Raw genomic sequence first — 23,459 nt, 5'->3', positions numbered from 1 at the left:
GGACCTGCATCACTTCCATTTTGTTTCAGTTCAATCAGTACAAGGGGTAAGGCAGGAAGCTCTGCCTTTGCGCTTCCTGTTCCACCATATGTTTTTGATTTCCACATTGGAGTTCACATCCAAACATACACATACTCAGCACATATGGGTCCATCACTATATGTTTGATTTGAAAACCCTGTTTTTTTGCCCATCTCAACTGTGATGCGAGGGCGTACGTGAGATGCAGGGGCTGGGTTTAAAAACGCTCGAGCCCACAGATGACGAGTGGACTGCAGGGGCCACGGCAGACTCGGCGACAGGTGGCGCTGGGTTCACACAGCAGGGCGTGGGTGTCTGAGCTCTGCTGCTCACACAAACATAAGGGACACGCACAACCAGAGCCAGGCTGAGTCACAAAGACGATGTGCTCATGGACCTGGCTCTCTGCACCCTGCAAGCTGGAAATGGCATGTTTCCCTGAGGACAGGAACCAAAATAAGATTAAAGAAAGATTACTATTTCAGTCTCAGATAGCCTGTTGCTTTTGAAGCAAAAGGCCATAGAATAATTCAATTGACTAATGCTGAGTTAAAAAATGATACTATTAGTTAAAACTTCAACAACAAATATAGCAAAAAGCTGCCTCTCGATAAATCCTCGGATCACTATTAGAGAGGAGATATGCGGGGAAGCGTCTCGGAGATCACGTCAACACCACACACAGGTCCCTCTGGGAACGGCGCCTACGCAGCTCAGCCTTCCTGTGACCTGTATACATCAGCGGCTCTGCTGTCACCAGCAGAGCTCCTCCACTCCCACCAGCATGGCCTACCCTGCCCAGGTTACCCATCTTTCACAGTTTTTTTTTTTCTCACGCTCCTTTTTGGTCACATTATGGGAAGATTTACATAAATTGTTTTACTTTCAAAGGTAGACACTTACTGGAAACTGCCTCTGGATCTCAGTCATATTCCCACACTAGTATGAATTAGCTCATAAATTCCTTCCTATGTTTCACTTCTTTCCGCCTCCCTTTTTTTATTTGAAGTGAAAGAGTTCAAGTACGAATCCAGAGAAACAAAACTGGGCTAGAAAGAATCCACTTCTCTCCTTCAATTGCCTCTTGCTTTTAAACTTTTTTTTTTCCTTCTGCCTCTGCCGTTCACAAACACATTCTTTACTTTCCCTCTTTTATTTGTCTTTGGCTCATGAATACGTCTTTTGCTCGGTGAGCTGCTTGTTAACTGTTTTGTTTTGTTCCCCTTAACAATCAGCCAGTTTAATCCCGCTTTTTCCCTCTGGTAACCTAACAACAATTGTCCCCACAAATAACCATGCCTGTCATTTACAGAGGAATACAAAGTATTTGTTCATTTGTTTTGTGCATGCCTTTAATTATCGGGAGCTGATTTGCTGCCAAGCTGAGGTCCTGTTAATGAAGCCATGGGGTTAAAAATGTAATTAAACTGGCTATTATTTTTTACAATACACATTTACTATGCCTTGGAAAGTATTCATGCCCCTTGAACTTTTCCAGTTTGTGTCTTATTAAAACCGTACACCTTAATGTTTTGACTTGTTTTAAGTGAGACATCGTCTCAAAGTACAAAGCAACTGTAGAGTTGACATAAAATACAATTCAGTTTATTAAATGACTTTAGAAATCTTCAAATTAGTCAATTGACCCCTAATGGCTTAAATAGACATCAACTGGACTTCTCTTGCTTCTTGAAAGTCTCAAAAGCTTCTTTAATTCTGACCATAGGTAGGATTATCATGGTTATTAGTTTTTGTCATCTGTAGTTAGTATATAGTCTACCTGTTTGTAATTTAGCCTCTATGTAAATGCAGCTGTGAAGGCATCAAAGGTTTTTTTTAGAATAGTGGAAAAAACACTTTGTAAGGTAAGCATAAGGAGTTATATTTGCAGTTTAACTCAAGTTATATAAAATAAAAGAAATAGGTGTAATCAGGTGACCAGGATTTGACTTTATTGGCCTGCGTGGCAAAAAACTAATACCACACATAAGCCCCAACACTCCATAGCAAGAATGAAACATGATGGTGGCAGCATTATACTGTGGGATGCTGGTGCCTCCAGGAAGTTTTCAAAGGGGTGGCTAGTTGAGGGTCATCTTTGTATTAGAGTTGTCCACCAAAAGCCATTAAAGAATTTCATGAGTTTTATAGGATGGGTGTGTGTGATAAGTGGACATTGAAATGTTTTTGTAAAGGACAAAATAATATGTATTAATATATAAAATATTGATTAGTAGGTTGTCATCTCCTTTAGACTTGTAATAAATGATTGATTTTGCATATAAAAATGTCCTTTTGGCCACTAGGGGCTGCATCATGCTGTGGGGAGACTTTTCTTCAGTAAGATTGATGCAACACATGACAGCCATGGAATAAACCTATTAGAGGCTGCAAAAACCTTGAAGTCAGGCTGGAGGTTCACCGTCCAAAAGAAACCCTAAATACACAGGAATGATTGAGATCACAGCCTATTCATGTGTTATATTGGCTTAGTCAAAGTTTGGACCTTATTTTAATTGAGAAATGTGTTATGACTTGAAAACTGATGCTCACACATTCTCTCTGCCTAGTCTGACCTGAGTTTAAGCTTTTTTTGCTACATAAATCTGGGAGAGAGATTTCCAAATGCCTTGCAGCTGTGGCTGCTGCAAAAAGTAATTTTATAAGGTATTGACTGCAGTGAATAAAAATACGTTACAATTTTCGGTTTGTAAAGCCACGTACAAATTTAATTCCACTTAGCTATTATATACTGCTTGGTATTCTATAATTAAATCCCAAAAAATACATTGAACATTTGTAGCATTACAAAAAAAAAGTTTGCCATGGAAAAATATTTTCTATGGCATGGTATGTTCTCATAGGCTCCTATGTTCTTTTTTGTATACATAAACTCTAAACCTTTACTTGTTTTCCTGGTCCATAATTATTTCCATAAATCACTGTGAGACATAAAAAAAATGCTTCGCCTCCATCTTCAAGCCCATAGTGCCTCCAGATAAAGACAGAAATCCAGATGTGTACTCCACATTTACTCTTTCCGTGCATTTCAGCCACGGAAAAGGAAGCTGTCTAGGCTGATGTTGTTTTCACAGAAAAGCGACCCGGGCATACTGAGAGATTAACTACAACCAGGTTGCCTTTCATTCAGAAAGAGCTGACTGAAAGAGCTGGCGTTTACTGTGTGTGTGGGTGGGAAATTACAGGGGGCTGCCTGTTTTTAATCACGACCATGACCATGCATTGAATTTTGCCTATTTTGATGCTGTTTATCTTTTTTTGTTGTTTAAATGCATGTAATGAAGTGTGGATGGTTGTTGAAGTTGGAATTTCTCAATTTTTCCACTTCCCCCCTTGGAGATTAAATGTGGTGCATATGTGCAGTACTAGTTCTTCTAAGTGAAAATGAGAATTTCCCTCTCTACTTCCAATCTTTTTCTGCAGGAGGCATTTTAATTCCCTATGGGAGGGTTGTATTCTCTGAAGAAAAAAACCCAGAAAAATACTGTTATAGAGGTGCAATGATGAGAAATTGAGTAAAGGAGGGAGATGTAAAGTCTTCTCCCCTCCCCCTTCCTATGCTTCCCCGTTGTCCTCCCTTCTTCAGGGTTTGATGTCACTCAAAATAAGCCAATCGTACCTCGTGGATTCCTATTCCAGTCTTTGCTCCTCCTATTTCCTCAGTCGTTTAAATATATTCTGTGGCACTACTATGTGCAGAGTGTACAATGTGCTGTCGAAGAACCAGCAGCCTGTGTAGAGCGTTACCGCCAGAGAGGAAAGAAGAGAGGAGGGAACGCGTGAGTGGATTTCATTGCTCAATAGAAGCCTTTATTTGACATGCTCCAGCGATTGCAGCTCAAGTAATTTCCTCCGTCTCGCACAGACCTTCTCTTTGCTGATTTTTTGTTTTTCTTTATGTCCTGTTTTTCCAGGCTTGTGCCTAGGATCAGCACTTCTGATTCAGTTGGAATTGCCCCCACAGTTAAGATGGGCTGCACAACGGGACAATTTGCTTGCCAACCACAACCCCAGATAAACTCTGGTCAGGAGAGTTTGTCTATGGAGGCTGGTGGTGCTAAAGTACCCGAAGTTCTCTCCTCCCTGGAGCGTCTATCTCAAGCTACTGGAGGCATGGAGAAGTCGTGGTACCGCTGCATCTTTCCCTTTGGCATCATCTCGTTGGTCATAGGGATTGCAGGAACAGGGGTGACCTACACTTACAATGACCTGCCACAAACTAAAGTTGTATCAGTGGTGCTACTTGTCATGGGTGTTGTGCTACTGCTGATGGCCAGTGCTTGCTGGACTCTCCACAAAAAGAAGAGAAGAAAAAAGAAAGAGGGAGAGTCTCTGACATCTGAGCAGTGTCCCCTATGAAGCAGATAACGGAAAGCAATTAGAAGAACCTAAAAACAGAGACTGGCCAAGAGTTTGTCTGTGCTCAAGGTATAGCTGAAAACACCCTCACCTTACCTTCAACCAATGCCAAATCCCCTCTTTTATTTATCACAGAGTTAAGAGACAGCTCAGGTAAAGAAATTAGAGTCAAAGGACAGACGTTGTTGTCTAGAGAAGGTTTTGGGATCACAATTTCTGAAACTCTCTTTGGTCATCAGGCATCAGGTACCTCTTGTCAAAACAACTATGGCGGAGACACACAAAAGCACACAGTTTGTGTGTTTACAAGCACAGAGAGACCCTTTGAGCTTTAATGTGTTGACACCCAACATGCTCTGTAGGACTGCTGCTGGTGTCACTGCTGCCATCACGGGGAACGTCAGTCGCAGCATTCCTCTCATAGGGACAGGTGACTCTCCAAGAGGTTAGAAGTGGGCCAAAGACTGCAACCTGATACCCAGCTGAAAGAGCAGCATGCCCGTGTCACCCGCCAACGTCATTCGCTCGTCCTGTGACACTGCAGCAATGTGTGAGGGGCTTTTTATACGCAACAGAAGAGTGGAACTTGAGTCCGCCAGTATCTTTGCTGGCATATGTGCCGATGATGACCTGGGGAGGACAGAGGACTGGTGAACTGGTCTCAGATCAATATTTGGTTGAGAGATTTCTTTAGAAAGTCCTGAGGAAATGAAAATTTGCACACATGCCCATCTCCAAGTCCATGCTTTCAGCGGCCTTTAGTAGCTTTGGGTGGGGGCTGACATTGACTTTCTGACTGACTGATTGCCTTTCTGTCAAGTGCGGGTATTTATGCCCAGCTTTGTGTCTATGAGGGATATTTATTGAAGGACACTGCCTGGGGGAGGCATACTACTGCAGGGGCACTTTGACTCATCCTGCTCCTCCATCGCCCCTCCCGCTTGGTGCCTTGATGCACTAATGGAAAAAATCTCTGTTACATTCCCCCATTTCTGTTTGAACTTCAAAAAAAAAAATCTATTTCTTCTTTCACCCAGCAAATATCTCTCCCATAGTTGAAGGGCAGTAACTTCGTCAGAGTAGAGTACAAAGCTGCACTGAGTAATGTTTTGGTTCTGATAATCTCTGGGGTTTTCCTTTCCCACATGCTTTCCTTCAGAGACAGACTGCTTGTGAATAGGGGCATTCGGTGAATGCGTGTGATGCACAAGGCTATTTTATTGGTGTCTTAAACACTTCTTTTCGTGACTGATTGTTGTGTGAGCTAAAATAAAACATGAAATCAAAGAAGGAATGTGTAATGTACACATAGATTAAGTGAAAGGAATATGCTCTGCTTGTCTCCACGTGAGTGACTCAACTAGCCCTGCAGGAGCTCTAAGAACTTTTATTGATCAAAACCACATTGATCCTGGCTTGGAGTTCAGTGATGTTTGCCGGGGAGAGCGTGGCTATACATGCACGTTGAGCAGTTAGCTTACAAAGCCACAGACCATCTTAAGCTTCAGCTTGTAAACTGGCTTTTGCCTTCCTGTCTGCTTTTGAGAACTGCCTGTTCTAATGGTTTGGAGCTCATTTGTGCATTTACTGCTCATGTTCCTTTTTGTATTGATGTTAGCCACACTGGTCGTTTAAACAGCAGCAACTGAGGATTGAACAATAGCGGTAATGAGCAGCAGGATCTTGGAAGTCGCTGCTTTTGAGATTTATGTGAGAACAGAGAGGAATGCCTACAGCTAGATTAGGATCAGTCATCCTGAAGAGAATGTAATTATTTAAGAGGAAATATGTTGCATCACTGGAGGTTACAGAGATGATTTCTGCTGTACTGCAGCGTAGCAGCTCACCTCTGAATCTACTCTCACTGCCGCGAGATGAGATTTAACAATTTCCAAAAATATTCTTACAGTAACCATTAATTTCTTTCACTTCATATGCCAATTTGTTTTTTTTTTACATTTGTGCTCAGAGCAGTGGTGTCCTTTAAACTCAGAGACAAAGCAGAAGCTCTGAAATGACATTACATTGGACAACATAACAAGCTGTCTGCCTCTGCATTTTGTGTGTGAACTACTTTTACATCTGCTCACTTTATGGAATCCCCTAAGAAAAACATAATTTTGCGATCCTTTGTTGTCTTTTATACATAACTACTCAGTGTTTAAATTAAAGTAAATACTAAACATATGATCTGGAAACCTCCTGCCTTATACAATGTTGATTTTTTTTAAGCTGTTGACTTAAAGGAGCCGAAAGAAAGACTGAAATCTTTGATGGGTAATTGTCTTGGGGGATGTAGTGCTTGCAAAAAATATAAATAAATGAGGTACACAGTCTTATATTTCTGCCTTGGCTTGTATATCATTGCAGTTTTTACATGTACAACACACACCGACTATATTTTGTTTGGATAGATATACCTAAATTTACATTTTTAAGCTGTATTGTGCCAGTATAAGTTGATGGGTGTTGACCAGATTTTCTTTTTGTCTGAAACATAAAGTGATTTCTTCTCTGCCTTCTGAATTTTTAAAGGGAAAGTCTACCTCTTTCTGCTGCAGGGACTAATGTCCCTCTCCTAGTAGACAGCTAAGCTGTCAGTCTGTTTGCTGTTTACTTCACTAAATATGTTGCTTACTGTGCCCTCCAATTTTTGGTGCTGTCTGTTTTTTTAATGTGTATTCTGTATTTCTATCTTTATGTTAATGTTCTCTTTCTGTTTCTATTGCATTAAATAAATGTTTATGCTTTGTGTCTTGAAGAAAACATGTTTTGTATTTTTTGAATGATAAAGTGGTTTCTTTGTGAACTAACTGGGTGGGGCTAAAAACAGTGAAGACTTGTTGGTTGTGGACATATTACAAATTACAATTGTTTTCTAAAGTATAAAAACGTTTTTGCAGAACCCACCTCAACTTCACATATAGCTGTAATATCTGTGTTAAGCAGACCTTTTGTCATGTACTGCCTTTGTCTGACTGGAGTAATGGCAGAGATATGCAGTCACTTGGTAGGAAATCAGACTGGCCAGTGTCAGGCAGAATAAATAACTCCCCCTACTGGCAGGCCACCCTCAGATATATTGTAACTGCTGCTAATATAAATGAACAGCAATCATACACAGTCAGAAGTTAACATCACCATGGCTGTGAGTGTTATAGCATAGCATGGTGCATGTAAACCATACTATCTTCAGGATGAAGCTGCAAGGATTTTTAAAACCGGTCTCTTTTTGCAAACGTTTGGATTTTTTAGGAAATTTCAGGATCTGATTCATGGACACAAACTCAATACACGTACACCCACACTAATACTTAGTCAGAGGTCTCTTATTGAGTTGACCTTACACTTTTTGTAGCCTTTGACTACATTCTTCAATTCTGAATGGGTAGCGTTAATTTAATTTGTTTTGTGCCTTTTAAGGATGGCCAGCAAAATTTAATATTGCAGTTGTGGAAAGGACCCAATGTTTAGATCGCTCTACTGGGTGGAGCGGCCAAACAGGTCAAAGTGCAGACACGGGTGGAAGTGGTCATTTGGATTTTGACTGTCAGCACAGATCACAGGAAACCAGTTGGGAGCAACTCATCCGCCTCCATATCTACAGGACTTGGCCTCCAACCAGAACATTCAACACTATTTGACCTCTCAAATTTTGAATTATACAAAACTGACATCACCTTAGAGAGAGAGGCATAGAGATGCAACAGGGAGCTCAGTATGACATTATTAAATCTGGATTGGAGCCATCTGGAGCCTGATGGCTTTATTTATGCTTTATTCAAATTCCAAATCAACAGCATCTGTGGAAAAGACAAATCTGTATCTAATTAGTCACTGCCTGAAGCCGGCTCCAAACGATACCTTCGTAGAGGGGATAGAGTTACTTTTCAATTGTGACTTGGCTAAGATATGATGACAGCTGATTTGGTGCCAGGTGTAGACAGAGATTATACACACAAGACCAGACAGTCAAACTGAATCAGAGGGAAATTATGTTAAAATGCCATCTCAACCTAGCTATTGTTAGCCAAATGTGATGAGACATATTAGATTTAATGAGACTGGGTAATAACAAGCACTGTCAGGCAAACTCAATTTGGATCTTTGATTATTTTTAATGTCCAAGAAGAAAATTTCCCTCTTTAACAAATATATTTCTTCATCTATTTCAAATATAATGAATCAGAATGATGAAGGTCAGAGTATCATTCCTTTTTTTATAACGCATCTTTGTGTGTGGTGCTTTACAAATTATGTGGTTTATTTCTTTAAAAATTTGATTTAAATGCCATTATTACCATTCAACCTACTATGATTTTTCTGAGGAAGTGCTTGAGATGGGTTGGTGTTTCTACAAAAACAGTGCATTTAGCTGATGATATCAGAGCCCTTAGCCTGACTGAGGTCACTCCTGCAATCTCGTCAGATAATTTGATCACTCACCTCCAGTGTGAAGTCAACGAAAAGTTAAGTTCCCCAGTGAGCTAAGGATAAATGGGAAATGTGCTGCCCCTATTTTAAATTGGCATACACTTGGATAATTGTTTCTAACTTTCCAAGAACTTGTTTTTACCATTCTGTTGAGTTAAACTCATAATCCTAAACCAGGGATCTCAAACTCCAGTCCTCGAGGGCCGCAGTCCTGCAACTTTTACATGTGCCTCTGCTGCACCACACCTGAACAGAATAATTAGGTCATTAAGGCTCTGGAAAACTGATCTACACAAGGAGGAGGTCATTAAGTAATTTCATTCCAGTGTTTTGTACCTGTGGCACATCTAAAAACTGCAGGACTGCGGCCCTCGAGGCCTGGAGTTTGAGACCCCTGTCCTAAACTCTTGGTCTTGTTTGTGATGATGATGATGATGATGATGATGATGATGGGGTTAGTTGCGCAGGTGATGTGCAGCTCAATATAGAGCCTGAGAGGGACAAATGATTATTATCAGGGCACTCTGCATCTCCATCACCCTTTTCAAAAGACCAGCAATCAGCAGGACACTACTCAGCTGAGAGAGTAGGGATGCAACACAAAGGTCTTAATTATGTCAGTCCCTCAATAACAGCTGCTTCAAAGGCCTAATCAGTCTGTTACTCTATTCAATCTCAGGACCGGTCAAAAGATTACACACTCATCATGAACATGAATGTCATATTAATTTGGGGTTAAAGGAGATGCATTTGAACCATTCTTCTTTCAGGGCAGACTGATAAGACATCATGCAAGCATAGAGATTTTTATCAACAAGAATTGGGTATATAAGTAATCCACCCAAAGAAATCGAAGTGAAATATTCCACAAATAAGGTATGAGTAAAAATGTTGAATTACACCAGTATTACGCATTGAACAAGTGTATATAAATGCATTAAGTGCTTGCAGAACAACCTTTTTTGGGGGGGAAATGACAACTACTAGAAAGAAGTTACATGAATTGTTCAGATTTTAAATTGGATACAAGTCAGGTGATCTTTCTATCTAATAGAATAGTATAGAATAGAATAGAAGTACTTTATTCATCCCAGCAGGGAAATTACTTCGCAGTTACAGCATAGAGACAAGACACAATAACAACTACCACTGAGTAGTAGTAGTAGTAGATAAAATAAAAAAAATAAAATCTAAAATACTATGGATTGTGAAAATATAAAATGCTGTTAATATAAAAAGCAACTTAGAGCAGTCCTTGCAAAGATTAAAAAAAAATGCAGATATGTATATTTAAATATATGTACAGTAAGTGTGCCACAGTGCAGTTGTGCAAAATTGGATTGATTAGTGCAGAACAATGATTTAGCTTTTATTGTACAGTGAGATGGCATGTGGCAGGAAGGATTTCCTGTATCTGTCCCTATGACAGCGGAGCTGGGGCAGCCTATGTGAGAAGGTGCTCCGCTGTCTGTCCACTATGTGGTGGAGAGGGTGCTGTTTATTGTCCATAATAGACAGAACCTTCTTCAGTGTCCTCCTCTCCACCACAGTTTCCAGGGACTCCAGCCTTAGTCCCAGTACAGAGCCAGCTTTCCTGATGATTTTGTCCAGTCTATTAGAGTCGCTGGCTCTGATGCTGCTTCCCCAACACACAGCAGCAAAGAAGATGGCACCGGCAACAACACTGTGATAGAAGGTCTCCAACATCTTGCTGCACACATTGAAGGATCTCAGCTTCCTTAAAAAATAGTCTGCTCATCCCCTTCTTGCACACAGCGTCAGTGTTAGATGCCCAGTCCAGTCTGCTGCCTATTACAACTCCCAGGTATTTGTAATCCTCCACCTCCTCCACCACTTCCCCTTTGATCTTCAGTGGCCGTGAAGGTGTCTTCTTCCTTCTGAAGTCAATCACCATCTCTCTGGTCTTACTAATGTTGAGCCTCAGGTGATTCTGCTCAGACCACTCCACAAAGCCGTTCTAAACATTCCTCCTATTACTGTGTTTTTGTCTGATTGTAAAACATTTTTTTTCAGATGTCATTTAGCTTGTCAGCTTGGGAAGCTGTAGATTGTAGCTTTGGCACATTATCAATTACAACACAAGATTAAGGTTTTGGAGTAAACTAGTTAAAGTCTGTGCTTAAATTTGATCGAGATGTGGTTATTGTAGCTATTCATAAGAAAAGCCCTCCAATGTGCCTGATTTAATTAAAACCCATTTGCAAAGAGGAGTGGGTCAAAATTCTGGAGTTCAAAAATAATTATTTGGTTTAAGTGGCAGTTACTTTTCACAATAAGCATATTGTTTTTGAGACTTTTCTGGTAATAAACAGAATCATTAACCCCACAAAAGACTTAATCTGTTAACGGGCAAATATGTTTTTACAGTTTTGTCTGTATTGTTCAATTTTAGCTGTACATAAAAAAGTTTTTAGTGACCAAAAAACACAGGATACATAGCAATCCCAAGTCTTTTGTATTTACACTCTGATATTATTTGTCTTTCTCTTATGAAAGTCAATAAAAACTGTCAAATTAAACTACAAATGAGGTACAAGAACAGGTTCAAAGAGATTTCCTCCGATACTGACGAAGAGTAATATGTAGGTACGTGTCCCTTTAATTACGGTACCTTTAAACGTTGTTATTCAATTCAACTACATTTCCCAAAGTACTCCACAAGAACGTGGAAGTTTGTCATATTCAGGTCAACCAATCAGATGTTCACACACGTGAGCGCGTACTTCGAAATGGCGTTCTCTTGTCCAATGACTTTCTAGAATTTTACAATTTATATGATATAACCAATCAGTGCTATCGTTCTTCAAAGTGACCAATCAGCATGTCGCGTCGTTGCGTAGAGGCGTCATCATTCTCCTCCAATCAAACAGACCGCAGCGTTTAAACCGTGTGCGCGGGCGGTCCTAGGGCGCTTTAGGGGCGGGTCCAAAGCAGGACGCGTGCTTAAATTTGAATTCAGGAAAGGTGCTAGTAACTTGTTTAAATATTAGTCAGCTACAGCAGCTCAACATTAGCTGTAACCTTTTATAAGTATTAATCTATGTAGAAATAATTGTATCCCTGGTTTACGTATAAATAATATTAGCTTCTACAATCGTAACGTTTAAACATCTGCTTAGTCTTGCATCTACATCCTGCTAAGAAGAGACCAGTCCACTTGCAATGAAAGCGGGCGGTAAGTAACTATTCTTATTTTCAGTTGTCTTACTTAACAACAATAGATGATAACTCACAAAATAACTGTTTAAAGATAGTATTTAATCGTCTTAGCTTCCGAGAATTCACTGGTTGCATGCTCATATCTTACCTGAATTAGTGATCGATTCCTTCTGGACTTCAGGACAAAATAGAAATGTTTAAAAGAAGCAAACCCAAGCCCCTTTTAGAAATGTTATTTTCTCACTGTAGCAGCTGCTGCAAACTAGATTCGAAGTTTAAACTTTGTGAAACTAAGTAATAATTGAACCCAACTTTACTGGACGATAGGAGGGAAATTTGGGCGCTTACTTGATTTGCCTCCTCCCTTACAGCAGCATTAGTTCGCCGTTGTTAGATTGGTCCTAAATGCAGCAAATAAACTTAAGAAAAACGTTTTGTTTCAGGTAATAATTAAGTCATTACTTGTACTTTTTATTTTAAAAAGTTTTAGTAGTTTTGCATGTGTTTTAGATTACCTTAATAGTCCCCCTGGGGGTGTCTTACTCGGGAACAATTTAGTAGGGTGACTTTCACTGTAAAGTTACAGGAAAGTAATAATTTTATTATACTGCAAAAGTAGGATTAATTGCTATATTTAGAAAATGACCTTCAACCATATATTGTATTTATAATTTCAACTGAAGACACTTTGTTCTCCTTATGTTATGTTTGTCCTTATGTTTATGTTTTTCAGTATAATTTTACCCAATTTTGAATATCCTTATTAAATACAGCTGTCATGTCAAGTGAGAAGTGTGCTTTTTCTCTTAGATGTTCAAAACTTCATAGTAGGTATGAACTACTGCATAGTTCATACCTACTATGAACTATCTAGTTCATAGTAGGTGCTACTAATTGGTATTGGCACCAATTCGTATTTATTTTGTTCATTGAATAAGATGAGAGTTCAAGCTACAAAAGGAAAAGCAGTATAAATTGTAATATGTTGGCCATGTTTTTTTATTTTATTAATTCAGTTTACTTGTACATCACCAAATGACAAGAAATTTAATTTTGGACTACTCTACGGATAAATCCAGATTTATTTCAGACCAGTTGTCATTAGATTTGTAAGGAACGCTTGTTGCACTGTTCATTTTGAATGTCTGTTCACAGTTTGCTAGTAGGCTGCACAAAAGCTTTAAATCAAGTGTAAATATTGGTTTGTCATTAGAGTGAGAATTGGTGTGCCAAATTTGCACTAAGATGTGAAGTGCTTGTTCACATTGTGAAGTAAATGGATCTGTTTGCCTGATATTGGATGGAAAAAACGGTTATTAAAAGTTTTTTTGCATAACTTTCTTCCTTCTAGTCGTCCACTGCCGTTGTTCAAAATGCTACTCGGTTCCGGCTCGGAAGCGGGTTCGTAAGCGATCGTCCACCCTAACTCTTCTGTCGCTACCGGAGGAAATTCTTCTCTATGTGCTCCAGTGTCTCTCTGCAGAGGACCTCCTGTCTGTCAGAGCGGTAAGTCAAACAACTCGTGACCCATATTTGACATCTCTTGTTGTTGATGGGTCTAAAATCCTTTGGTATCTGCTGTAGGTTCATTCACAGCTACGGGATATTATTGACAGCCACAACAGTGTATGGGCCAGAGTCAGTTTCAGAGACACGTGGCCATCTCCTAACGTTTTATGGCTGTTTGAAAGGTACAGATTCTTCTTCTGGGTAAAAAAGAATAAAAATAATTGCTCTCCGAAAAGATTTTTAGCTAAAATTATTCACTGATTTCAGGGCTGCTGAGAAAGGGAACTTTGAAGCTGCTGTGAAACTTGGGATTGCCTATTTGTACAATGAAGGACGTAAGTACAGCAGTTTTTCCTCCTACACTGTAAATGTCTGCTTAAAACATCATGTTAGTTGAATGGACGTCAACGATGGGCGCAAATTGTCTTGATGAAATGATTGCAGCTCTTCACTCTTGCCATCTCTCCCCTCCAGCTTTGTTGAGCGATGAAGGGCGAGCGGATGTGTGTGGTCGAAAAGCCTCCCACTTCTTCAGCTTGGCGGAGAGCCTGCTCTCTCCCAAAGCGGATCCCTTCACTTGGGTTTTCATCCGTCCTCCGTGGTCGCCCACTGGCAGCTGCTGCAAGGCCGTGGTGTTCGATCACCTAAAGGCTGAGTGTGAAAGCAACATGGTAAGTTCCACTGCTGGCAGTTCAGAGGAAACGAGTGTGAAAGCTGGTGATTGGATGATGCAGTAAATGCACACAGATTGATATATTTTTTACTCCATTTCTCTGCAGGACAAGAGGGGCCCTTTGTTGCACTGTTTGGCCCGAGTTTTGCTCCTGTTTGAAGTGAGTAAGCGTCTCATATATTTCTGGGTGGGGTTCGTTTGGTTTTTGTTTTTGTTATCCTCTTAACAAAATGTAAATGCGTTTTCCCTTGTCACCAGAAACGCAGGCCAAGCGGCTGCCTTTCTTCTCTTTATGCAACTGTTACTCAAAGCCCCCCAGTGGGCTCCGTTGTTTGACAGCATGACACATCAGGAGACTTTGTGTTAGCCAGAAACAATATGTGTCAGGCGCTGTTATTCAGCCGCTTTCTCAGAAGTGTGAGAACAAAACGCTCCTCTCCAAATACGTGCCGTGAACATCTGGATTTGTGCTGCCTGTTTTTCAGGAGGAAGAGAAGCGATCGGATGCTGTAGCCATGCTGGAGGAGTCGTCGCGGGCTGGCTGTCTGCAAAGTTCATACTTGCTGTGGGAGCACAGCAGGAAAGCAGCTGTGAGTTTGGTTCCGTCTTCAGTAGAACCTGGAGCGACTGCTAGATTTACACTGCCTTGCAAAAGTATTCAGACCTCTGTAGTGTAGCTCTGGAGGGGCTGCAGAGGTCCACTGCTCATGAACTGAGCTGGAAGAAAAACCTATGAACTGTATGTTTCATAAACTCATACTAAGGTTTTTCACTAAATACCAGTGAATATATTTAAATTTGAATATGACAAAATGTGCAAAAGTCTTTGGATAGTAATGCTTTCAAGGAAGCTTTTTAAACTACGTAAGGGGATAAATGAGGCTAAACTTGTTTTTTTGCAATTCAGATGTCTGACCCTGGAAGGTATCTTCAGTGTGTGCGAACCCTCAGGGACTATGCCAGCAAAGGATGCTGGGAAGCACAGGTGATCAAAGGCCTTTAAATGCATGGTTTGTTATATCACTGTGTGTTTTGTTTTCTCTTTGCTCCTCAAAAGTTTCCTTTGACACCATTCAGTTTCTCTTTTTGTTTTGACTCCTCCATTTTGAAAATTCTTGTTGAAACATTTATCACACTGTGTCAAAGAGGGCCTGACAGATTCTGACAGGATTTAGTTTCCCCCCCCCCCTTCTCATCCCAATGAATCATAATAATATGACTAATCTAAATCACTCTTAGTAAACTCAAGCCAGATTGTCATTAGGGTGCAGCACCGTTCAACAAGATGTCAAGATGTCTAAAGCTATTCTGAAGCACGTTTTAACATTTGGTCTCTTTTGTTCTTCTCAGTTGTCTCTGGCTAAAGTGTGCAGCAGTGGGAATCCACTGGGTTTGGAGTCCAAGGCCTGCTCGGAGATTGTGGCACAGATCTTCAATCCCTCCAACTCGGTGCATCAGCACAGCACTCAGGGTATCCTCAGACGAGGCATTAAGGACACAATGAGGTACGAGGAGACAAGAATTTCACTTGACCTAGTATATTAGAGGTTAAAATTCTTGTTTACGTTTTTGTCAATAGCAGATTCTCAGTGGTACCTGTACAATTTGCCAAAAATGCACACAGCTACTAAAAGATTTGTCATGTTTTATTAGTCATGTCATAACCGGCAGCTTTAATGTGTTTGCTGGATTTTATGTGATGGAACCACACTAAGCAGTGCATAATTATGAAGTCTGGTCTGAAGGTTTGACACCAGAGATGAAGAGACTGATTTCTTGCCCATTTCCCTGGACATAATACCACAACCTCTCTCTGATTGGATGGAGGCCTTCAGTGAACATCAGTTTAAGTTTGGCCATGAATTCATGACTTTCTTTAGGTCAGGACTTTGACTAGGCCATTTTAGCACATGAATTTGGTTTGATCTTAACCATTCTATCACTGCAGTTCCTCCAGAGACATTATGTGCATCTTGTTGGTTATTTTTGGGGATGTTGTGGCACATAAGGGTGAAGGGGATGCACTAATTTGTGTTGATCTGTAGCACTAAATCATAGAAAAATAAAGTGAAATTTGTGATTGACAAAATGTGATAATTGAAGGAACGCAAATGCTTTTGTGAGACTTTGTAGTGTTTGTGTTCTTTCTATACAGCTGAAATAAAAAAAATGAATAGATTTGTCATCATGAGAAATAATTACGTCCTTGTTTTCCTGCGGCTGCAGGTACATTCTGGTGGACTGGCTCGTGGAGGTGGCCACTATGAAGGACTTCTCCAGCCAGACGCTGCATGTGACTGTGGGTTGCGTTGACCGATACCTGGCCCTGCGTTCTGTCCCAAAGGCCCGCCTTCAGCTGTTAGGAATTGCCTGCATGGTGGTTTGTACACGGTGAGGGTCTTCACACTTTGAAGTGTTTTATTCTGTTTGTTTTTTTTCTCTCCAAAATTACAAGGGACATTGTAGTTTGGCTCATAATCATGCCAAACTGAAAATGTTTTTATTTATTTATTTTTAGATATATCAGCAAAGAAATCCTGACTATACGCGAGGCCGTTTGGCTGACAGACAACACCTACAAATATGAAGACCTGGTGCGAATGATGGGGGAGGTTGTGTCTGTGCTGGAGGGAAAGATAAGGGTGAGTGTAGCTGACTATCTAACTGCTGCTGTTCTTTAGTTTTGTATTCTATTGTAGAAGTAGTAATTAATTGTTCTTCTCTCCCCATCAGAGCCCCACGCTGCTGGACTACGGGGAGGTGCTGCTGTTCCTGCTCCCCCTGGAGAGGCGCTCCTCTCATCTCTTCAGCTATGTCTGTGAGCTGTCGCTGCTCTACTCTGCTCTCGCCACGCTGCCTCCTGCCAAGCTGGCCTGCGCTGCACTGCTCCTCACAAGGGCTCTGCATCACTATGGTAATAACACCCCTCTTTAACACAAGCATATAATGCAAGAGTGACGTTTCTGCTTAACTTGACTTGCCTGCTGCTCTGCAGGTCCCGTCTGGCCCGCCCTGCTGAAGGACTACACAGGGTTTACAGAGGAGGACCTCGTTCCTCTCACTGTGCTGCTTTATGTTAAGTGGTGAGTGCATCAGTGTGTGGGCGTGTGTGTGTGTTTTGATTGGATTGGATTAGCTAATCCAATCAAGTTTAGTCAAAAACCTGGCAAGCAAACTCAGGAGGATTAAAGAAAATTCTTGTTGCAAAGGTTGAGAAATGAATTACATTGAGATGATTACATTCAAAAATATATTGCATCTATATCTTTATCACTATACCTCTTTATTTTAGCATTTGTCTATTAGTATTTTATTTTTTAACCAACCAACTCGCTCACTCACATTCAAAAACAACAATGTAACATTTTATTGTCTTGAGTACAGGTTGAATTTTCTGATTTGTGGATCCAACTACCACAGCAGTTTTATAGTTAATATTTTTCTACTACATTGTTAAATGTCCAGAGTGTTACAAAAATAGTGAACAAAACCCCCCAAAAACTGTAGATTTAAGTCTGGAAACTTTAACAGTTGGAAACAAACACAAAAGAAACCTGGATATGTGCACTGCTGATGAGGTGGCTGAAAGAAAACTTTTAAAACGGACAAAATGTAATTGTTTTAAAATATTTCTGGTTGTGAAAAACAGACTGTCATGATTTGTGAAACTATTGCAGCACAATAGAAAAGTCCAGCTACTATGAGCTACTTGTTGTTACACTGTGTTAACTTCTAGGGCTGTGTAATTTTATCAATTCTATTATATTTATCGATATTTTTTCCCTCAAAGTATCAATTTTCCATCTGCGAGTATCATTACATACTACTTTGAGTTTTATGTCAAATTCACGCGAGTTAAATGACGGCTATCACACATGACTTTTTTTTTTCTCAGTTGCACATGCACATTAAAAATGACATGTAATGAAACAACTAGTTACAATTAATTAAATAATGAAATATATAAATCACATTATCTAATATAAATAAGACAAAAAAGGTTCATTTTCTGCATAACCAAATACACAAAGCCTCACAATTAACATTTAAACAAGGCAAATGTATAACAAAAACATTTATTACACCATCACTTCAATTAATTCAATCCAAGTCTATGGAACAGTCACAAAATGTCAATAACTCTGTCCCTCTACAATCTTTCAGAAAATCTTAAAAACGTAATGAATCACATCAAATTGTAATTAAGTGTCTTTACTGATTGCAAAACAGTGTGAAAGAAACCCACATTCTGAAGTGGAAACGGCTCTTAAAAACACTGCAGCCCACTTTCTGTTTTATTGCTGTCCCATGACTCACATGACCATCACCTATCTGTTCTCGTTCTCCATGAAGATAGTAAACAGGAATTGATTAGTCGTGAGTCTAGCTGTTCTCAACTTGCCTACATTGATTAGACAAATAAGATGTCAAACATATCTGTGTAGAAGGGAAATGGATGCCCATTTTGGCTTTAAATCAAACATGAAGCACAGAGCTACAGTGTCCTAAAGATGGTGGGAGGCATCGCTGGTTGAGAAACGTGCCTCAGTGTGAGTCACTTTGATAGGTGTGTGGCCTATCTATGGCCCAATCCTCAAATGGACAACTAATGAGATTTGTCCTGAAGAGTTGATTATACTGTGGAAGCAAGCAAAGTGCTCTCAGCTTAGTTTTTTTTTTTTTCTTTCTGTATTTTTTCCCTCGCTTCCATCTGTCCTCAGTTTCAGTCAAGATGTGCCCAAAGACTACAGGCACGTGTCTCTGACTGGAGTCAAGCAGCGCTTTGAAGATGAGGCCTATCAGCAGATCAGCAAGGAGAAGGTACCCAATTATAATTTCTTTTCTCTATTAGTTTTCTAAACCTGAATGGCTATTGATTTCTGAATTATTCTCTTTCACAAGGTTATGGATTTTAAAGAGCTCTGCCAGATATTGGAGATCCCCGAAGTTGTGCCTCAGATGGAGCCACCTAGTCCAACTAGTGGTCAACCAGCTGACATCCACACCTTCCTGGCTTCTCCATCGAACACTAGCAAGAGGTAAGACAGAGTCCAAACCGGCAAATTTTGGCTTTGAGCTTACCAATGAGGACAAAATGTGCTGTTTCTTCAGTCTTAAGATCTGCAAAGGTTCTTAATGTCTGGAAAATATTGGGAGATTGATTTGTGTTAAAATGATGGTCTTTATTTTGCATTGGACACATCACAACTTACGTTTTTGCCTAACTCTTCAATCGTTTTGTTGTTTAGGTGACAGAAAAGCCTCAGATGAATTCACACTAATTGAAAAAAAGTTAATTGACAAAAAAAAAAAAGACTTTGGATTCCCAAACATTTTTTCCCCACATTGTCACCTACCTAAAATTACAGTCCAAGTCAAATTTTGGCAATAAGGAGATGGTGATTTTTATTTATTTTAAATCATATTTAGCAAAAAATCACTGGGGCCATTATATTAGGAAGATGCCTTTATGTCAGGCTAAAGAATCCCAAGCAGCTGTTGTCACACTGTCATGAATTGCTTGGCGGGTTTATATGATGGGAGTTTATATTCAACAAAGGTTATTTCAGTACAGACATAAAAATATACATCTCTTCACCACTCTGGGTGAGCAGAAGAACTGTATTTTTTTTTCTGGAACATACAGTTTATAAAACCACTAGAAATCTTTTGAAGATGTGTAATTTTAAAACTCAATTTTATTTCCTTTCAAAGTTCAACTGGAAAACCATATGTACTGTTTAAAAACAGTACATATACTACAGTATTCCAAAAAAAAAAAAAGCTACAGTATATGACCATTGAAGAATCTGTTATTTGTGCAGTGAGAAACCGCAGCAAGGCTTCTGTCATGAGCCTGAACTTATCAGTAGAAAAATGACCACTGTTCCTGTGCCACTTTTCTTGCTCATGTGGCAGTTCTCGTGGGCCCCGTGCCGTGACAAACAGCCTTGGTGAACCGTCCAGACGGTGTTTTTTCTTTGTGCCATCTGCGAGAAGCTCCTGTGACTCACTGTAACCCCTCCACTCGTCCACTGTCTCTGTCCACAGGAGACGTGATGATGGCACACAGGCCCACCGAAGCGGCCTGGTGGCCACGCCCACAGCAGAGCTGTCCAATCAGGAGGAGATGCTGCTGGGAGACATCCTGGACTGGAGTCTGGACTCTTCCTGCTCCGGTTATGAGGGGGATCACGAGGAAGACAGCGAGGCGGAGAAAGATGGGGATTGTGAGTATAAAATAGAGATGATCTCACTGCAATGCCTCTGTGTAATGCATGTAAATGAAGTACTTTATATGCAAAGGAGCAGAATGATGCATCATCCCTTCTTTTAGTGGAACATTATTCCACTGGAAATGACTCTGCTTTGTCTTATCTTCATACACTTTTTTTGTTAATAAAAGCTAAATTGAGTAATGATTTACACATTGTTTGAAGAAGTTTGAAATTTCCATCATTCTCCAAATCTAGATTAGTCTGAAAAAAAAAACAAAAAAACATTTTGCCATTATTTTTTTTCAGCTGCCATCATTTAGAAAGTAATAAATAACCTTTTGTTTTTGGTGGTTGCAGAACAACTTATTGATCATTGTGATATTACAGTTCAGACTGGTAAACGCTGACTCCTTTGAAAATGCTTTTCTGTTTTGCCCTCAACATTGTTTTACTTATGAAGCATATGATCAAACGTTCTGATCTGAATTCAGTTCATATGCCAAACAAGCCTCGAAGCCACAGCTGAAGCCAATGTAATGTCCTGATTTGTGGAGATTAGAATTGTATGTTATCTTTAATTATTATACAAGTAAAACATTTTAAGCCTCGTTCTATTTTTATTTTGATAATGGCTTATAGATTATGAAAACCCCAAATTCAAACAAATAAGCTTGAAATATTTCTGTCTTAATAAATCAATATGAGTTTAAAAAAAAAAAAATTATATAACTATTTCATAATCCATTTTTTTTGTCACACGTATGTTTGGTTTTACCTGGCCTTTAGGTACAAACAGTTCCTCTACTGTGGCACATTTTTGATTCAACAATGTTTGGATTCATACAAAGGGAACATTTTATGCTCACTTTGATCACCAGTGATTGAGAATAATTTAATAACAGATAATTAAATACAAGTGGGCTGATGTTTACATGCTCATATGTTCTCAATACAATAAAAATCTGGAGTCTGGAGAAGTATGTAATGAAGAATTTGTTGGAACCATGGCTTGCCACAGCTGTGCGGATTGTTTTGATCATATCTCTCTGGTTTGTTGAACCAATTTCTTACTACTTTCAACAGTTTCCATGATGTATATCAAACTGCACCCCCTGGTTGATGGGGACAATAAACTGGAGCACTGCCGAGCTCTCTCCAGCGACGACGACGACAGCTTCTGTGAAGCGGAGAGTGACGGGAGCAAGGACTGCCCAGGCCGAGAGCCATCTGCCTCATCCGCAGATCTCCACAGCTCAGGATACTCATCTGTCCAGAGTGTTAGCCCATCATCTACATGCTCCTCGTCCTCCCTCGTGACCCACACGTTCAGGACCTTTACCACATCACTTGGCACGCCATCTGCCAAGGCCCAGCCAGGTTTCCGCCTCTTGGTGCCCATGCAGAGGCCCTGGGGGACCTCCACCAGACAGGTGAAGAGGAAGAACGTAGCGGCGCATAGCGTAAGTGAGGTGGAAAGGGAAGATGAGGATTTGGAGGAGGATTTTTCAGCAGGCACAGGCTTCCTAAGCCTGTGAGTCTCCACGACCACATGCTGTTCACAGACTACTTGCTCAGTTTCTAACTTGCAGAACTTTTAAATCTTTATCAACGTTCAACTATCCTGCGAGTCTGAGCTGGTCATTCAACTGCTAGAAGATCAAAGACGATAAGCATTTTAAGACTAGGCGAGAAAAAGGAACCGCTTGGCTTTCCTTTTCTATCACATTTCAGTTAGATGTTTACAGAAACGGAGAAGTAGAAATGCCTCCCAGGAAACCATAGTCGGCTCTAAAACCACTGGAATATCGGCTCGACTTTCCTCAGGAACCCAAAGTACTGGCTGCCATTTCTTTGTGCAACAACCTATCTCAGATACCATTTGAAAAGAAACAAAAACCTCAATGATTTATTATTTTCAGGGGTAAAAAGTGTTCTTTGTTATTAAAAAACAAGCATAATTGTTATGTTTGTGGTTGTTTTTGGTTGCCATCACCTCTGTTATGCACTGCCTGTACTGTATTTGAGTTATAACTGAAGGTGACTGCTGTTATTGAAAATATCTGCAACTGAAGTCTAAAAAATAGTTTTCTAATGATTTTTCTTCCTGAGTTTTGTTGTCCTGCAGCTTTTCCAAAGGTACTGTGTTGTAATTAGTTTTCAAAAATAACAGAGCTGTGAAATCAGTCACTTACAGCCTTAAATGGCTTCAGTTCAGTTTTGCGCAAGCTGTACTGTTGATGAATCATTTTGTTTACCTGTGGCACACTAATCCCATCAAGAGCCTCATACAGATGTTATCTTATTCACTAACATGAACTGATGCTTAAGCAAAAGAATAAAAATCAAGATACTTGCTGGAATTTTACATTTTGAAAAGACCATTGAGGAAATGTAAAGTAAAGTTTCCTCCAAACTGAATCAAGTTTAGCACTTTTATCACGTGTGCATAGGAATGTACCATTCTTCCTAATTTTTCTGTCGACATTCAGTATTGAAGAATATTTTAATGAATGTGTTTCTTTATTTAACACAACACACTAGAAGAAGCCTTAGAGGGTTTTTGTGCCTCATTCAGGATGCAGAAGACATGTCGTCTAAATGACTGTGATTGACTAAATACATTTTAAACTGTTACTCCAGACTGGTTGTATTTTTTTAAGTGTACATATTGTTATGTATAAATGGGAGGAAGACAAAGACCATGCCACTACTACTTGAAATTATATTTGACTTATTCCCAAAAATATTTTCTTATTGTTTTTCTACAGTTCAGTGTATTCTTTGATGTCCACATGTAATTTTTGTACTGTTTGAATTAAAAAAAAAAAAAAGAGTAATTAAGCTTTGTTTTTGGGCATCACTTTTATTACTTTGCTATTCACATAGGTGATGTGTGATAGTTCCTCCACATCCCATAGTTTTTCACTTTTTTTACTGCTATAACCACATGGTTTCATCAATGTAGACCAACACAGATTTGTTTAGAACTGCTATGGGCAATGAAATATGGATTTTAAATGATTCCTTGTAAAAAGCAAAATAAA

At 39.8% G+C, this 23,459-nt stretch overlaps 1 protein-coding gene and 1 long non-coding RNA gene across 2 annotated transcripts; both read left to right on the top strand.

The window, feature by feature from the left end:
* The first annotated feature begins 3,728 nt into the window (after positions 1 to 3,728).
* Positions 3,729 to 7,165, top strand: LOC102231619. The gene is made up of 2 exons (XR_002754083.1): positions 3,729 to 3,821; positions 3,957 to 7,165. It is a non-coding gene; the product is annotated as an uncharacterized LOC102231619 (long non-coding RNA).
* Positions 7,166 to 11,806: 4,641 nt separating this feature from the next.
* On the top strand, positions 11,807 to 23,246 carry ccnf (cyclin F). The gene is made up of 17 exons (XM_023348523.1): positions 11,807 to 12,031; positions 13,367 to 13,521; positions 13,600 to 13,706; positions 13,792 to 13,859; positions 13,999 to 14,195; positions 14,304 to 14,357; positions 14,683 to 14,787; positions 15,105 to 15,182; positions 15,548 to 15,702; positions 16,424 to 16,588; positions 16,716 to 16,839; positions 16,931 to 17,111; positions 17,193 to 17,280; positions 18,919 to 19,018; positions 19,100 to 19,236; positions 20,249 to 20,427; positions 21,499 to 23,246. The coding sequence occupies exons 1-17, from the start codon at positions 12,019 to 12,021 to the stop codon at positions 21,948 to 21,950; spliced, it is 2,358 nt and encodes a 785-aa protein (XP_023204291.1). The 5' UTR covers positions 11,807 to 12,018; the 3' UTR covers positions 21,951 to 23,246.
* The last annotated feature ends 213 nt before the right edge of the window (positions 23,247 to 23,459 follow it).

The sequence above is a fragment of the Xiphophorus maculatus genome, chromosome 16, assembly GCF_002775205.1.
Source record: "Xiphophorus maculatus strain JP 163 A chromosome 16, X_maculatus-5.0-male, whole genome shotgun sequence".
Taxonomy (NCBI): Eukaryota; Metazoa; Chordata; class Actinopteri; order Cyprinodontiformes; family Poeciliidae; genus Xiphophorus; species Xiphophorus maculatus.
The sequence above is the reverse complement of the archived record's forward strand: the minus strand, read 5'-3'. Positions and strand labels throughout refer to the sequence as shown.

Excerpts from the sequence above, each read along its gene's own strand:
- ccnf (XM_023348523.1), top strand. Across the intron at positions 15,183-15,547 it reads AAGGATGCTGGGAAGCACAG|TTGTCTCTGGCTAAAGTGTG; the intron begins GTGATCAAAGGC and ends TGTTCTTCTCAG. Across the intron at positions 16,840-16,930 it reads TGCTGGAGGGAAAGATAAGG|AGCCCCACGCTGCTGGACTA; the intron begins GTGAGTGTAGCT and ends TCTCCCCATCAG.